General features: G+C 40.0%; 1 protein-coding gene across 1 annotated transcript; it reads left to right on the top strand.

Moving 5' to 3' along the window:
- Positions 1 to 228: 228 nt before the first annotated feature.
- On the top strand, positions 229 to 16,978 carry top1b (DNA topoisomerase Ib). The gene is made up of 21 exons (XM_054609967.1): positions 229 to 309; positions 586 to 610; positions 3,914 to 4,010; positions 4,957 to 5,083; positions 5,262 to 5,317; positions 5,484 to 5,588; positions 5,683 to 5,773; positions 5,876 to 5,961; positions 6,599 to 6,714; positions 7,067 to 7,188; positions 7,266 to 7,388; positions 7,479 to 7,666; positions 8,923 to 9,067; positions 9,185 to 9,328; positions 10,162 to 10,347; positions 11,452 to 11,520; positions 11,659 to 11,773; positions 12,588 to 12,715; positions 12,827 to 12,921; positions 13,992 to 14,141; positions 16,150 to 16,978. The coding sequence occupies exons 1-21, from the start codon at positions 277 to 279 to the stop codon at positions 16,250 to 16,252; spliced, it is 2,304 nt and encodes a 767-aa protein (XP_054465942.1). The 5' UTR covers positions 229 to 276; the 3' UTR covers positions 16,253 to 16,978.
- Positions 16,979 to 17,470: the final 492 nt, after the last annotated feature.

Here is a 17,470-nt window from a genome sequence, read left to right as displayed (position 1 = left end):
TTTTCTTTTGAAGGAGGGGTTCTTAAAATCATCAGAAACTGGTCTTACACTAACAGTGAGAAAAGAAAAACACATTTCTTAAAAAGGTTTATCTTTGCTATTATTTGGGATATTTTGGGTTCAGGTAGACACCACGCACAGTGTTTTCCTGTCAGTGTGAGCATGCGCAGTGGGTCGACTCTGGGACTCCATTCCAGTCTGTGGGCAGAGGTTCCCCTCAGCCATCAGAACAGCTGTGTCCACTTCACCTGCTCCACCAAACCAAAACAACCCAACATGAGCGCAGAACACACACACGGGAACTCACAGGTATTTATCTTATCATAGTCCATAATGAACATTTATTCTATTCATGCATTCTGTTAATTCCTTTGTAATAACTATGCATGTTAATCATGTGGAATAACATAATAAGTTCCTATTTGTGCATGAACTTTATAGTAATATGTACCTTTTTGTATTTTTTTATTAATGCAAAAAAATAAATAAAAAACATGCATTTCCAGGGTTGAAACTTGGAATAACCGAGCTTACCGGCATTTTCAAAATTGCAATATTAAAATCATATTTTTCCGCATTTTCCAGGTTTATTCTGCAGCTAAAGGAAGCGGTAGGTCCTCTCATGGAGGTTTTTTATTATTATTATAATGCATATTGTGTCGGATTTGCAGTCTGGATCTGTCTGCTGTTATAGTTGTTTAAAGGGCAGAAATGGCGTCCCACAGACTAAGTCCCTTCTCCTCCACTCTCTTGCGGCTATTGTTCAAAAACAGGGTCTGGCATTCACACTTCCCAGCCTCCGATTTCTAATATCTCCACATGCACAGACAGAACCCGGCCTCCTGATCATTTTGCATGTTTAATTTCCACAATACGAGCATGCATTCGCACCCAAATTTGGAGCCGAAAGTGGCCAAATTGGGGCTGAGGACTTAGTCTCTGCGCCATTTTCTTTTCCGATCACACAGCCGACTGTGTGCCGTGATATGGAGGCGAGGGCTGGGCGTTGATCGCCGCTCCCAGCCCCCTATCTCTCCACCACCACCACCACCACCACCTCCACCACCTCCACCCGGCCTGCATCCCTGTGCTGCAGGCCTTCATGCATCTGCACACATGAGTGCAAAAACTTCAAGGCACAGAGGAGAGGAGAAAGTTGCATTATGTTATTAAAAGCATATATGCATTTATCAGTCATTTGCACAAATTATTATTAAGTATTATTATTATGTTCCTTTATTGATCCCCATGGGGGAATTTAAGTGTTGCAGCAGCTCAACTACACAGACACAGACAATAAATACACATACTATACACCTACACAGACAATAAATACAGACAATAACTACACATACTATACAACTACACAGACAATAAATACACATACTATACAACTACACAGACAATAAATACACATACTATACAACTACACAGACAATAAATACACATACTATACAACTACACAGACAATAAATACACATACTATACAACTACACAGACAATAAATACACATACTATACAACTACACAGACAATAAATACACATACTATACAACTACACAGACAATAAATACACATACTATACAACTACACAGACAATAAATACACATACTATAAATACACATATTATACAACTACACAGACAACTACACAGACAATAAATACACATACTATACAACTACACAGACAATAAATACACATACTATACTATACAACTACACAGACAATAAATACACATACTATACAACTACACAGACAATAAATACACATACTATACAACTACACAGACAATAAATACACATACTATACAACTACACAGACAATAAATACACATACTATACAACTACACAGACAATAAATACATACTATACAACTACACAGACAATAAATACACATACTATACAACTACACAGACAATAAATACACATACTATACAACTACAAGACTAAATACACAGACAATAAATACACATACTATACAACTACACAGACAATAAATACACATACTATACAACTACACAGACAATAAATACACATACTATACAACTACACAGACAATAAATACACATACTATACAACTACACAGACAATAAATACACATACTATACAACTACACAGACAATAAATACACATACTATACAACTACACAGACAATAAATAACATACTATACTATACAACTACACAGACAATAAATACACATACTATACAACTACACAGACAATAAATACACATACTATACAACTACACAGACAATAAATACACATACTATACAACTACACAGACAATAAATACACATACTATACAACTACACAGACAATAAATACACATACTATACAACTACACAGACAATAAATACACATACTATACAACTACACAGACAATAAATACACATACTATACAACTACACAGACAATAAATACACATACTATACAACTACACAGACAATAAATACACATACTATACAACTACACAGACAATAAATACACATACTATACAACAAAATAAAGATAGATATTCTATAATCCTGCAAAGTTGAGCGCACTTTTGTTTATTTTGGAGGTTTAATTGCTGCCTGATGTGGGAAGCAAAGCAGCCTGTGGGAATGCATTTTGGTTTATAATGTTGGGATGTGCATGTGTTTTCATATAGCAGATAATACCCCGTTTATTAACCTGCCATGACAACGGGGAGCCACGAGGTGATGATCAAGACAAAACAGGTCCTCCTCGGGAGGGATTTCACTCAGCAGGGGAACATTTCTTTAATATGAAGAATAATTGTGAAAGACTAATCATTTGAATTGCTGCACTGAGAGAAAGGAAATGATTATTGTTTTCCTCACATGTGCAAACTGATGGCTTCATCACTGTGCAGGTGTGGCCATGGAGGATGAAGGTGGAGGATGATTGTAGGTCAGCTGCACAGTTATGCAGATCATTGAGGGCTGATTGGAGAGGAATATGAAATAATTATTAACAGGGGTACTAATCAATTTAGAGATTTTGGTCTATTTTGCTTCCATTACATGTCTTCTGTCAGAGTAGTGGAAAGAAAACATCCAAAATACACATTTAGGTTTTTATTTTACTGCTTTTCCATCTGTAGATTTCACCTAAATTCACCAAGAGTTACCATTAGATAATGCCTCATTTGCATATTTAAACATAACATTTCAGAAAACTTGTAATACAAAAAATAATCATCTTAATGTCAGTAATGAACTTGTGAAGTTTCATGTTGATATCTATTAGTTATTTTTTTTACCCTATTCACCTGTAGTGTCTTCAACATGTATGTAATTTAACTAAACATATCTTTAAAGGACGTTTTCTCTAAATGAGTTTTTTCTCAGACTCTGATCCAGAAATCTCCACTTCAGTAGCTCTTACATACACCAAACTTTACAGCTTCATTCCTCTCTATATTCTGAAGGTTTCTACAGAGGGGTTTGTTCATAGATCATTCATAGCCTGATTTATACAACATTTAAGTACTAAAAACATGAAGAAAATTGATTTTTTTTTTGTGTCTGTTGACAGTATTTTCTGATTTATCGAGTGATACAAAGAGATATCATAAATTCCCTCTGTAAATAACATTTCACTCTAATATGTAAACAAAACAATCATTTTGAACTTGGGTTTTATCCAATGTCATACATATATATATATCCATATTTCATAAGCTAATGCCTAATTTGCATATTAAAGCATAATATTTCAGAAAAAATATTTATAATAGTTTTTTTTAACCCTATTCATTTGCAGACAGATGCTTTCTTTGTCTCTCTGCTTGTGTTCATACACTTCCCAGCTCAAAGGGACATTATATTGATTCTCAGATATATAAAATATATGTAAAAATATAAATAAATGTAATGCTGCTTAACACGTGTTCTCTCTTTTGTATCGCAGAACCGCAGAAACATAAAGACAAACACAAAGACAAAGAGCACCGACACAAAGACCACAAGAAAGACAAGGAGCGAGAGAGGTTCAAGCAGAGCAACAGGTACCATTTCTGTTTCCTCTTATTTTATTGGGAATAAACTCAAGTTGATTATTTCTCTGTTGCATCTACCGAGAACCCTTGTCATATTCCAAGGGGGGCCGAGAACAGGGTTTTAGTCCAAGGGTTTCATCTAGAACCCACCCATGGGGTACTACTAAGAACACTTAAATATTTCAAGGGTTTCATGTAGAACCAGCCATTGGGGTTCTACCCAGAACCCTTTTATAATCCAAGAGATATGATGACACCTTGTATAATGTAAAGGTTTAGTTTAGAACTCACCCAGGGGGTTCTACTGAGAACACATTTTAATATTTCAAGGCTTCTTATCTAGAACCCGCCCATGGAGTTCTACTGAGATCCTTTTTATACTCCAAGGTTTTAATCTAGAACCTACCCATTGGGTTCTACCAAGAACTCTAGCAGTGGTTTTAGTCTAACGGGTTAGTCTGGGTTCATGGGAACCTCCTCCAGCAGCGTTGGGCCTCATTAGGTTCCTAAAGGACCGGGCTGATGTGGTGCAGAGCAACCGACAACAATCCTGGTTCTGGTTGTTTTTGATAAAAAATGTTCTTAATGGAACCTTAAGTTTCACAAAGAACACTTGAAACCCCCCTTTTTTTTAAAGAGCGTTTTTCAGGAGCAAACAGTTCTGGGTAGAAAATCATCTCTTCAGGAAGAACCCTTCATTCTAAGAGAGTCCTGCTGATTGGAACGGATAGAACCCTGCCATGTTAAATCAGCAAACATTCATCACAACGACTCCATTAAAGCCTCTTTTATGAAAGACCTCTGCAGAGCGTTTGTCCCGTTTAAATACTTGTGGGCTGCAGGACGTTTGTAAAGACTTGACTTTTTTTTTTTCACTTGTCTGGGGGTCGGTGCTTTGTCAATGACATCTTTTTTTGTGTCTGGTCTTCTTGCACTTGATCTCTGAACCTCTCAGCGAACACAAGGACCACTCTGAGAAGAAACACAGGGACAAAGAGAAGCTGAAGCACAGCAATGGCAGCTCAGACAAGCACAGGGAAAAACACAAAGAGAAGGACAAAGAGAAGAGGAGAGAAGAGAAGGTTTGTCAACAGTAAAGTCCGTCTGCCTTTTAATTTAAGGCCTTTAATCTAAATATGTATATCTTTTTTTATAAAGGCAGCATTTCTACTTTGTAACTTCAACTTAAAAAGCAGTCCATGAACTCAGAAATTCAACTTCTTAAAAGACGGATTCATATATTTCCCCATTTTCCCACAGATCAAATCCTACCACGTAGAAAAGCCGAAAAAGGAGAAAGAAAATGGATATGTGAGGTAAACAGCGTAACTTTGTTGTGTCCGATATGAAATGAAATTATTATAAAGCTTGCCATGAGACATTTTGGGCAGTAGTGACTTTGTGCTTCAGCATTGTTTGGTTGTGATCTACGAGGTGTTTGGTTGCTAATACTCAGTTCAATGTGTTCGATGTTTGACGTAGAGAAAGAAGTCCCGCTGCCATTAAGAGCGAACCCGAAGAAGACAACGGATTCTATCCGTCTCCCCAACACAACAGGACCTCCAAACGAGAGTTCGACGATGAAGAGTGGGTGTCAAAAACAAGATTTACACCCAGATCCTTGTGCTTTGTGTTCCGTAATCTGAGACGCAGTTGGATCAATCAATACATTTGTTTACAGATTTGAATACAAGCCCAAAAAAGTCAAGACAGAGCACGACAAAAAGGCCAAGAAGAGGAAACATGAGTACGAGGAGGACGACGAGGACGAGGTTCATTACATTTCTTTATTTTTTCGTTGATTACGTTCTCATGTGCGTCTCTTGGTGTTTGTGTTCTCCAGATTTATTCTGTCCTCTTCACTTGTTTTTAAGGACATCAAGCCCAAAAAGAAGACAAAAGACAAGAAAGCAACGGAAGGAAAGAAAGCCAAAAAGGAGGAGGAGGAGAAGTGGAAATGGTGAGATAATGTTTGGGGACAAAGATGCAATACGATACAATTAGATACGATACGATATTATAGATATACGATATAATAGAATACGATACGTTTTGATACGGTACGATAAGGTACAATTAGATACGATATGATAAGATAAGATAAGATAAGCTACGTTACGCTTCAGTATAAAACGATAGAACATTATTAATTGCGAAATAAATTCTTGTGCCAGAGTTTCAATTAAGATTACAAAAGAATAATAGCAAAAAACTGGTTTAAAATATAAATACATATATATATGAAAAATATAATAAACATTATTAAGTGTAAAATAATTAATACTGTCACCATTGCTTAGTAGAATAGAATGGCATAAGAGTAAGGTAAATAAATAAAATCAACTTAAATAGAAATGTTTGAGGCCACAGCTAGAAGAGACTTCCTGAGGCGTTCTGTGCTTCACCTCGATGCTCTCAGTCTACGCTGAAGGTTCTCTGAAGGCACTTCAGGGTGGCGTGCAGGAGATAGTTTCCTCAGCAATCGTTCTTTTCCTCAGGAAATCACACAACAATTACACTTAGCTGATATAAACAACCACTGAGAAAGTAGAGATGCCTTGTTTTGTTTCTTCTCTCATGGGTTTTGATGTTGTTAGGTGGGAGGAGGAAAGATCCACCGATGGATCCAAATGGCGCTTCCTTGAGCACAAGGGTCCAGTGTTTGCACCGCCGTATGAAGCCATGCCTGACAAAGTCAAGTTTTACTATGATGGTGAGTCCGTGATTAATATATAATATTATAATAAATATATCATATTGGTATCTGCCATAGACTGTATATAAGAAGGGGACGTAGTCTGTTTGACTCTAAATGGAGCATCATTTACTAAATGAACATCATGCTGTATTGAAGAAGACTTGAAACTAGAGATTGAGACCATAAACTCATGTTTACAATGTTTACTGAGGGAATAAATCAAGAGAGAAGTAGAGTCATTTTCTCATAGACTTCTATACAACCAGAGGAGTCGCCCCCTGGTGGACAGCAGAGAGAATGCAAGTCTTAACACATTTCTCTAAGGGTTAATAAGAATTACTACAATGTGATTTCTCTGTATTTGTAGGTAAGCCTATGAAACTGAATGCTCCCGCCGAGGAGGTAGCTACGTTTTTTGCCAAGATGTTGGATCACGAGTACACCACCAAGGACATCTTCAGGAAGAACTTCCTCAAGGACTGGAGGAAGGTGAGGAGAGGATCTACGGCAGGTGGGAAGTATTCGAGTCAATGCGCGCTTCATGTGTCTTCTCTGTACCTTTTTAGGAAATGACATCAGAGGAGAAATCAAAGATCACCGACCTGAACAAGTGCGACTTCGGTGAGATGAATGAGTACTTCAAGGCCCAATCAGAAGCGAGGAAACAGATGTCGAAACAGGAGAAACAGGTCGGCCTTCATCCAACTAGAATCTCCAAACCCACATAAACATTTAAATCCATCAGTGTATTTTCATGTGTTTTTCATGCACTTTTGTAGAAAATCAAAGAGGAGAACGAGAGACTCCTCCAGGAGTACGGTTTCTGCATCATGGACAACCACAAGGAGAGGATCGGAAACTTCCGCATCGAGCCGCCGGGACTGTTCCGAGGACGAGGGGATCACCCGAAGATGGGCATGTTGAAGAGACGCATCAGACCCCAAGACATCATCATCAACTGCAGCAAGTGGGTCACCTCCCCGTTACAGTCATCACCTTTATCACCACCACGGATAGATTCACTTTTTTGTTTTTCACATAGCGTCTGTTTCTGGCAAAAGAATGTTTCATCGAAAAAACCTCTCAGCGCTCAGAAAAAAAAGACGCTGGGTCGAGCAACTTTTAGAAGAACAATTTGGAACAATTGAAAAAAAAAAAGACGCAGGCACTTAGAAATAAACCTCTATGTGGACCCCACAGGACAGAACACGAGACACTAATGTTGGTTCTATGTCTAGTACTGAGTTTTTACCACATGGTGGCCCTGTCGAACCATCGTAGGTGAGGTCATGTGAAAGTACATCGTTGTACTCGTGTACAATGTGTGAATTCTAAGAGTAAGGTGTCGACATGTCTGCTCTGAGAACAGAATATATTTAGTGCTTGTGGAAGTTATTAATCCGTCAAAAGGACACATACAGACACTTTCTTTCTCCTTTATCTCCTCCCGTCACTTTTCTAACAGCCATGTTGTGATTTATAGACAGTGGAAAGACTTATCTTTTACTTGTCCGTCACTCCATACCTAACGGGAAGTGTGTGAGTGTGAGTGTGAGTGTGAGTGTGAGTGTGAGTGTGAGTGTGAGTGTGGAGGATAAGTTGTAGTATTCAGTTTCCATCACAGAGACATCAGCACAAACGACACGGCATGTCAAAGGTGTTCTTCCTGTCAGAGTAAGGTGTGTGTGTGTGTGTGTGTGTGTGTGTGTGTGTGTGTGTGTGTGTGTGTGTGTGTGTGTGTGTGTGTGTGTGTGTGTGTGTGTGTGACCTCAGAAAGGACATGACCTCAGAGAGGACATGTCTAGCCCCACATAATGGGGTTTCTTTTACAGTGACATTTCTGTGTACGCTTTTGTCTCGTGGCTGTAGTTTTTTACAATACATTGTTAATCTTAGACTGACCCACTAAGATGAAAAGAGAGTAAGTAAAAATACTTTATGGAGATAGATTTATTTCAGGTCTGTAATAAATCAGGCTGCAACCTCCGGTTCTGAAAAGTTAAACCAAAGCTGAAGTGTCTTAAAGCTGCATTCTCTCTCCTGTCCATCAGGGGGCGACTCCTCTGGTTGCATAGGAGTCTATGAGAAAATGAATCTACTTCTGTTCTCTCTTAAACATGAGTTTATGGTCTCAATCTTTAGTTTCAAGTCTTCTTCAATACAGTATGATGTAGGGGACGGATTACACGCTTATTCATAGTAAACCTGACCCTTTTTTTGCAGGGACTCCAAGCAGCCTAAACCTCCTCCAGGGACAAAGTGGAAGGAGGTTCGCTATGACAACAAGGTGACCTGGCTGGCCTCTTGGACGGAGAACATCCAGGGCTCCATCAAATACATCATGTTGAATCCGAGCTCCAGGATCAAGGTACCTGTGCTCTCAGATTCAACTCTAAACATCCTGATGTAATCCTAAATCAGTTATTCATTGATGGAAAACCGAAAAATGATCCGTTTCCCAGTTGAATGAACTGTTTGTGTGCAGGGGGAGAAGGACTGGCAGAAATATGAGACCGCTCGTCGGTTGAAGAAGTGCGTGGATCGAATCCGTACCCAGTATAGAGACGACTGGAAGTCCAAAGAGATGAGGATCAGGCAGAGAGCTGTGGCTTTGTATTTCATAGACAAGGTGAGGAGAAATAGTCACAAAAAAACATCTACATTTATTTCAAACACCATCATATCTTTGTGATTCATATGAAAAAAGCACTGGATGGAGGAAGAAATCAACCATCAGAGTAAGGCTCCCCTCAATGCAACTAGTTGTATAGAAGTCTATGAGAAAATGACTCTACTTCTCTCTTGATTTATTCCCTCAGTAAACATTGTAAACATGAGTTTATGGTCTCAATCTCTAGTTTCAAGTCTTCTTCAATACAGCATGATGTTCATTTAGTGAATTATGCTCCATTTAGAGTAAAATAGATTTAACTGCATATTTAATCTGTCTTTTACACTTTGATTAAAGGAACAGTGTGTAGCACTTAGGGGGACTAATTTGAAGAAATATAAAATTATATAAGTTGCGGTGTGTAGGATTTGGTGCCATTTAGCGATGAGGTTGCAGATTGCAACAAGGAAAACACACTTCAGAGCATATTCCTTACCTGCCAACACACAACAAAACACGCACATGGGAGAAGTTTGCCTTTCCTGCCAGAAAGGGTTTATTTTAACCCAAACATGATCTTTTCCTTAACCTAACAAAGAAATGTAATGTATGGCACAAAGCCCTGAACTTTGCCCACATGCACAAAAAAATGATTGGACAAGCTTTCATGTTTTTTGCATCGCCTATCATAGTTCTCATATACGCTTGGCACATGGAAGAAGTTAGATTCCACAGACTTCAACCACAAGGGCTCCCAGCTGGAGAGACACTGATATACCGCAGCTAAAAAAGAAGTTACGAGAAATAGGTCTTGATAATAATCACGATGTGTGATGGTGTTACTTTTGCAGCTTGCACTGAGAGCAGGCAACGAAAAGGAGGAAGGTGAGACGGCGGACACCGTCGGCTGCTGCTCGCTGCGGGTGGAGCACATCAAACTCTACCCCAAGATGGACGACCAGGAGTACGTGGTGGAGTTTGACTTCTTGGGAAAGGACTCCATCCGCTACTACAACAAGATCCCCGTGGAGAAGAGGGTAAGAAACTGGAAAGGAGAAATGAGAACCGAAAGCACAAGACTGTGGTTTTAATGTGTTTTTATGAGGGTGGTGTTGGGTGTGCATCTTGACACATGTGGATTTAGTGTTAATGAGTCAAGAAGGAGGATGTTTGCACAGACAGGTGATCAGGCACTAAAAGCTTTCCCTCAGCACTGCCTCAGGGTGGTCTGTTTCCTGCCGTTACCAGAGTGTGCGCACACACACACCCACCCACACCCACCCACACACACACACACACACACACACACACACACACACACACACACACACACACACACACACACACACACACACACACACAGACATGCGCTACACATGTTCTGTTTTCAGTCACAAATTCTTCAACACGTCTGGGCACCGTCTATTTGGCTTCACTTCCTCTCCGCATCCCCACTCACAAATATGAGTACACACAAGAGAGAAATGAACCTGTAATGAACCAGCTGCACATGTCATCATGAACAGAATTTATGTAGCGCCCCCATCTGGCAGACATGGGATTGTACACACTGAACACTATCAGTCTGAAGTTTCAAATGGAAGTGATTCCATGCTAAACTAACAGGGTGCACTCAGTAGAGTCCAGATCTCCACCAGGTGCGTCTGCAGCGACCACTGATGTATTGATTGAATGAATACAACCCATAAAAACACACTTCATTCAACCGTAAAAGACCCTTAAATATAAGACACAAAATTAAACTCACCAAGCTAGCTGCCGACGTAGCAGCGATGTACTCAGCAGTGTGTTTACTGGTAGTTCTGTTCGCTGTTAGCCAAACGTATCGTCCAAAACAATATCAATGAGCAAACGTTTCATTGTGTCTCTGGGCGCAGAGTAGCAGCCAGGGGTCGGCGATGTACTCAGCTGTGTTATCACTACCAGTTAAGAGTAGCACGTGGTGAGTCAGCAGGCAGTTAATGGCAGTATTAAACAAGAAATAAAAGGTGCCATAACTGGATTTTGCTGCGAAACTTTTGCTGCAACAGAATGAGAGATTAGCCGTGGACAGACACTGAGGGTACACACTCACTCACAGACAGGAGATATTAACGAATCTTTGCTTTTTTCCCAATCAGGTGTTTAAAAACCTCCAGCTGTTCCTGGAGAACAAGCAGCCTGAAGACGACCTCTTTGACAGACTGAATGTAAGAAGCACAAACACGAATATCCGCCTACGAAGTTTCAGTCTAAGAGAACTGATTACATTTTGAATATTTTAACGCCTCTCCCAACTTCACACATATCTCTCTCTCCATCTTTTTCTTTCTCGCCGTCTCCTGCAGACTTCTATCCTGAATAAGCACCTCCAGGAGCTGATGGACGGCCTGACAGCCAAGGTCTTTCGTACCTACAACGCCTCCATCACCCTCCAACAGCAGCTCAAGGAACTTGCCTGCCGTGAGTAACAGCAGCTTCACACGCAGCTTACCTGAATGACACCCAACGCCACTCAAACTCCGATCACTCTTTACAGTTTATTACACATCAAAAATTGTAGTTTTTAAACTTTTTACGAGCTGAAATTGGTGATATATCAAAATATATGTTTTTTTTAATAGAAATCAACACAAGATTACATTATGGGACCAAATGGTGTTTTTTTTAAGTCTATAGAAGTCTAAAAGATTAATTAACAGCCTTTAAATGTTTGAGAATTGCACAAATAATGTCTGAAAAAATATAATAAGGAAAGCTTTTTAAACTCCACCTGATGTTATCACAAATATGTATGAAATACATATCAGCATGCATTAAAGTCCATTCAATAAGTGTAGACTCAATAGGAATCTCTTCAATAATGCATATCTGTTTGAAGCTAATATATGAGAAGTACGGATAATAAAGCAAATCTAGCTCTTCTCTCACAGGTGAATAGAACAAACGGCTTAGTGATAAATGATTCAACATTTAACATAAACTCATGTACTATAAAATATATACCTGACAGGGACAAATCATAAATCAGAACCTCCATGTAAATAAATATTGTTCTATAGGCTACACTTAAATAACAGATACAGGCTGCTAGTAAACGTAGACGTTACGGTTTATAAGAAAGTTTACGTTTCGGTGCAGATAGAATTTTTCAATTAACGTATTCATGTTTGGTCAGAAAAAAAACTTTCAATACTTATTCTGCCTTTATATCACAGCAAAACTTCATTATTTAAACTACTTCTCCTTCCTTGTTGGGTAATTGTTGGGTCTCCAGCTGATGACAGCCTCCCAGCTAAAATCCTGTCTTACAACCGTGCCAACCGGGCGGTGGCCATCCTCTGCAACCACCAGAGAGCTCCACCCAAAACCTTTGAGAAGTCCATGCAGAACCTTCAGACCAAGGTAAACTTCTCCTGGGTTTTGATGTCCCTCCACTAGTTTTGATGTTCTAGTTTAGGGTAAGGATGAAGATGTTCCCTCTCTGAGTGATGCAGATGATCTATGTGATTTCAGATCGACGAGAAACAGAATCAACTGTCGGCAGCCAGGAAGCAGCTGAAGTCTGCCAAGGCTGAACACAAGGCTTCCCACGATGAGAAGAGCAAAAAGTAAGAAAGCCTGACCGCTGCTAACCAGTTACTGACCAGTTACTAACCAGCTGCTAACCAGTTACTGACCAGTTGACGTAGCTGTGGCGTTGAATAGCACCTGGAACTGGCCGACACGTTTCTTTTGGTGAAACTGAACAGGGTGAGACAAAAACAGGATTGGTCGACATTTCACAGCTTCACTAGACCGCAGCGAAAAACCGCTGAGACCCTGTGCACTTTGATTTATGGTTCTTCACACATCTCTCACAGCAACGTTTGTGTAGAATGAAATCGTGGTGGAATTAGCAAGCTAACGAGCAAACGGCTAAATCAATAAGATTAGATAACTTAAAGCTTCATCCACACTCTTGTCACAGTGTAGGGAAGCACACTGATATCAGCGTACGAGCAACACCTTGTTCGGCTCATTTTCTGTAACCAGTGTAGTATGAAAGCGTGGTGGAATTAGCCAGCTAGCTAACTACACAGTGTTAACATAGCATTAGTGTTTTCTGTACAGACATCCGATTCATAATGTTAATCACGAAACATAATGTTTTTGTCTCCCTGCCTCTCTACCTCCCTCTTTCTCTACCTCCCTCTTTCTCTACCTCCCTCTTTCTGTACCTCCCTCTTTCTCTCCACCTCCCTCTTTCTGTACCTCCCTCTTTCTGTACCTCCCTCTTTCTGTACCTTCCTCTTTCTCTCTACCTCCCTCTTTCTCTCTACCTCCCTCTTTCTGTACCTCCCTCTTTCTTTACCTCCCTCTTTCTCTCTACCTCCCTCTTTCTGTACCTCCCTCTTTCTTTACCTCCCTCTTTCTCTGTACCTCCCTCTTTCTTTACCTCCCTCTTTCTGTACCTCCCTCTTTCTGTACCTCCTTCTTTCTTTACCTCCTTTCTGTACCTCCTTCTTTCTTTACCTCCTTTCTGTACCTCCTTCTTTCTCTACCTCCATCTTTCTGTACCTCCCTCTTTCTGTACCTCCCTCTTTCTGTACCTCCTTCTTTCTTTACCTCCTTCTTTCTCTACCTCCCTCTCTCTTCACCTCCCTTTATTCCTCCCTCTGTCTGTCGTCGGGTCTCCCAGGACTCTGGAGGTGAAGCGTAAAGCTGTCCAGAGGATAGAGGAGCAGCTGATGAAGCTCCAGGTCCAGGCCACCGACAGAGAGGAGAACAAGCAGATCGCTCTGGGCACCTCCAAGCTCAACTACCTGGATCCACGCATCTCTGTGGCATGGTACTTTCTGTGGCTGTTCATTCACAGGTGTTAATAGGCCAGCTTTCTCTGGGTGGCGGGGTGGGTGGAGCATATCTACCTTGATGACAGAAAAGGCAGGAAATGCTCTTGCATTGGAGGAAAAGGAGCAGCACAAGCAACAAAAAAAAGGGCTAAAGGCTGCAGAAGGAAAATAGGGAACAATGGCGTTTGTTTCTGAAAAGCCAGGGAACGTCCACAAACAGCACTCCTTCCTCCATGTGGGAAGTCAATGAGGAGCTGTCTGTGGCTGAATGGAGGGGGCGGGCCCACAGCCGGAGGGGGCGGGGCCACAACCAGAGGGGAGCAGTGGTCAGCCCTCCCTTTACCCGAGCCCCGCCGGCTATTTATGGAGAGAGCCTCCTCCTCAATCACAATGGATTCAGGAATGCTGCGTGTTTTTGCCCTGATTGTAAGGCCTGTCGGGCGGTGCATGGGAACCTGCATGTGCACTGTAGTGGTGTGTGTGTGTGTGTGTGTGTGTGTGTGTGTGTGTGTGTGTGTGTGTGTGTGTGTGTGTGTGTGTGTGTGTGTGTGTGTGTGTGAATATGTGTGAATATGTGTGACAGGGATGAAAACGTAGAGTCCAGTCGGGTCGATCACAGGACAGGGTGGCGTGTTGATCTGTTGTGCAGAGAGGTATCGTTTACGTTAATATGGGACTAATTATGTATATGCAGCAACATCATCATGTTTCACTGGGGATTTACTGTAGAATAATTTAACATAATTAACAGGATGTAAGTTTATCTTGGGTTTACACACATACAAATATATATATTTATATATATATATATTTTAAATGTGTTAATTCTCATTTTACAAAACTTTCAAACCCCTACACACATATACACACATCCATGTGCAGAAACAACAACACTAATGTAAAACCTTAATATATAATAAATTGATAAATTAAAAAAAAGTGCGAGTTGGAGATTTGAATAAAAAAGATCAAATCAAATAAATAGATGAATAAACACATATCATTATATCTCTATTATTCATTGGCAGTCCAACCTGAGCCGTTTCATCACCACCTTTTTCCTTCATTCTTGCTTCACCTTATAGATTTTTGGAATAGCAGTATCTATTGAAACTGATCTCAATAGTCGAGTACAGCTAGTGGGAAATTTTGCATTTTTTATTGTTAACTTTCTCATTAAAGAGTAATGAGGTCACACTAGAATGGACTTATGGAAAAGCAGAACATTTCCATTAAGCGGCTCTATTTTTACACAATTTATGTTTAAAGTTTACAGGATATTCAACCTTAATTTCTTTATAAAGCATTTAATACTTGATTTCTTATTTTACAGTTCTTGTACAAAAGCAATAAGGTCATCTATTACTATGAGATATGAGTTTACAGATAATTACAATCCCTCCTCTGCACTGTGGAGGTTGATTTATGGCATTTTGCCCATAAGACTTACAGTCTATGGGCAGATCTGAGTTACACTCGCTGTCGTTTTGATTCTTCACACTTCATTTAGTTTGTACGCTCTCTGGCGTTTCGGAGAATAATGCAGTGAACAGCGCTTAGTGTACAAACGCCTCCATTCATGCTCGGAGCTCGGGCTACGGCGCCCAAGAGCGAGTTTAAACAAAGCTTAAGGGGTCGTAAAACACATTTCATTCAAACTCAAAAGCAAGCGGAGAAGTTTGAAGTCGGCTAAAAAAAGAAATTTCATACAATCTTGCAGCCAAAAACAAACTTAAACTGACAGATCTGTCTGGCTGAGTGGAGGCGAGGTACTCAGCAGTAACTGTACTGGGTATTATGCAAATATAGCAATACTTAGTGGACTCTTTACCTGTTCATTAATACGAAGCAGTAAACAAGCAATGCTCACTAATCAAGTTACAATACAATGCCCACGAGCCAAAGATTTTCTGTTCTTCCTTAACGTCCTCCAAACTGGATAGTGAGCAGATGGATTGTTGTTGTTTTTTTGCTCTTAACTGGTCTATCATCCCTCCTCTCCAGGTGCAAGAAATGGTCCGTCCCCATCGAGAAGATCTACAACAAAACGCAGAGGGAGAAGTTTGCCTGGGCGCTCGACATGGCTGAGAAGGACTACGAGTTTTAAACACACTTGACGTTTTAATCTTTTTCTTTTAAAGTCACGCCTTTTGATTGTAGAGGTTTGTAGTTGAGGTCAAACGATTCCACAGTGAGTGGTTACGGCAGGGCTGCTGGAGCTCGGTTACATAATTGTGCTATATATAGATAAATATATATATATATACACATATGGATTGGTTGTGAATATAGGAACTCCTGAACCATTTGACCAAGCTGCCAAAGGGCGTCTCCCTTAAAAGAAATGACAGCAGTGCGTATGTAGCTGCAGCTTTCTGCCCACGATCAAACCCAGATGAACACATGAGTATTATCTGTCATCGGACACGACCGTCCTGAAATGTTTAAGCCATCTGACCTTGCCGAGACGTTCTATATTCTCATAGAATAATGAATTAATAAATGTTTGTACGGGGGACTGCGAGGAGCAACATGAGAGATAATAGGATGAATTTCAATTTGTGGAAATGTGTGAAAGATTGGTACAATAAAAGGACGGACTGGTGGCAGTGTGAAGTGTATAGAAACCCGAGCACTATGTTCATTTAACTATTAGCACACAGAATGTCATCTTTGTTTCTCATTTAGTTCGCTGTTTATTTCAGGGATGTACATATTTTATCGTCATTTTTAAGTAACTATGATTCCGTGTTTTATAAAAATGTGCTCTGTATGCATCATCAACGATAAGCTCTTCATTGCTTATATGCAACTCGTGTGTGTGTGTGTGTGTGTGTGTGTGTGTGTGTGTGTGTGTGTGTGTGTGTGTGTGTGTGTGTGTGTGTGTGTGTGTGTGTGTGTGTGTGTGTGTGTGTGTGTGTGTTTTCACAGTTTTACAGTCGTAACGATTATTCTCGTTTACTTGAAACGGCTCAAGTATGACATCATGTTTTGTGTACCGGAGCTGAGAGAGAGAGAGAGAATGTTTCTTCAGATAAAGATGGATGTGGATTTTTTTTGCCAAAAAAAAAAATAAGATCACAGAGGTCTATCATTGTAGTGTGCTGTTTGTATCGCTGTGATTAAGCAGAAAGTGTGCTCCTTATTTTTGTTCAAATGTGAACGGATATTATAACTCTTTGCCATTCATATTTTGTGCTATTTGATCATTTGTCACACAACTCTGGATGGTTGGATGCTTGTTGTTTTGAGCTTTGTAGTTTTCAGAATAAAACATCAACCTTTTCCTTTTTTTTTTCTTTCTTAAATGTGTGAAAGAAGGAAA

This window comes from Anoplopoma fimbria, chromosome 12 (genome assembly GCF_027596085.1).
Source record: "Anoplopoma fimbria isolate UVic2021 breed Golden Eagle Sablefish chromosome 12, Afim_UVic_2022, whole genome shotgun sequence".
Classification (NCBI taxonomy): Eukaryota; Metazoa; Chordata; class Actinopteri; order Perciformes; family Anoplopomatidae; genus Anoplopoma; species Anoplopoma fimbria.
This window is presented reverse-complemented; position numbering and strand designations above follow the sequence as displayed.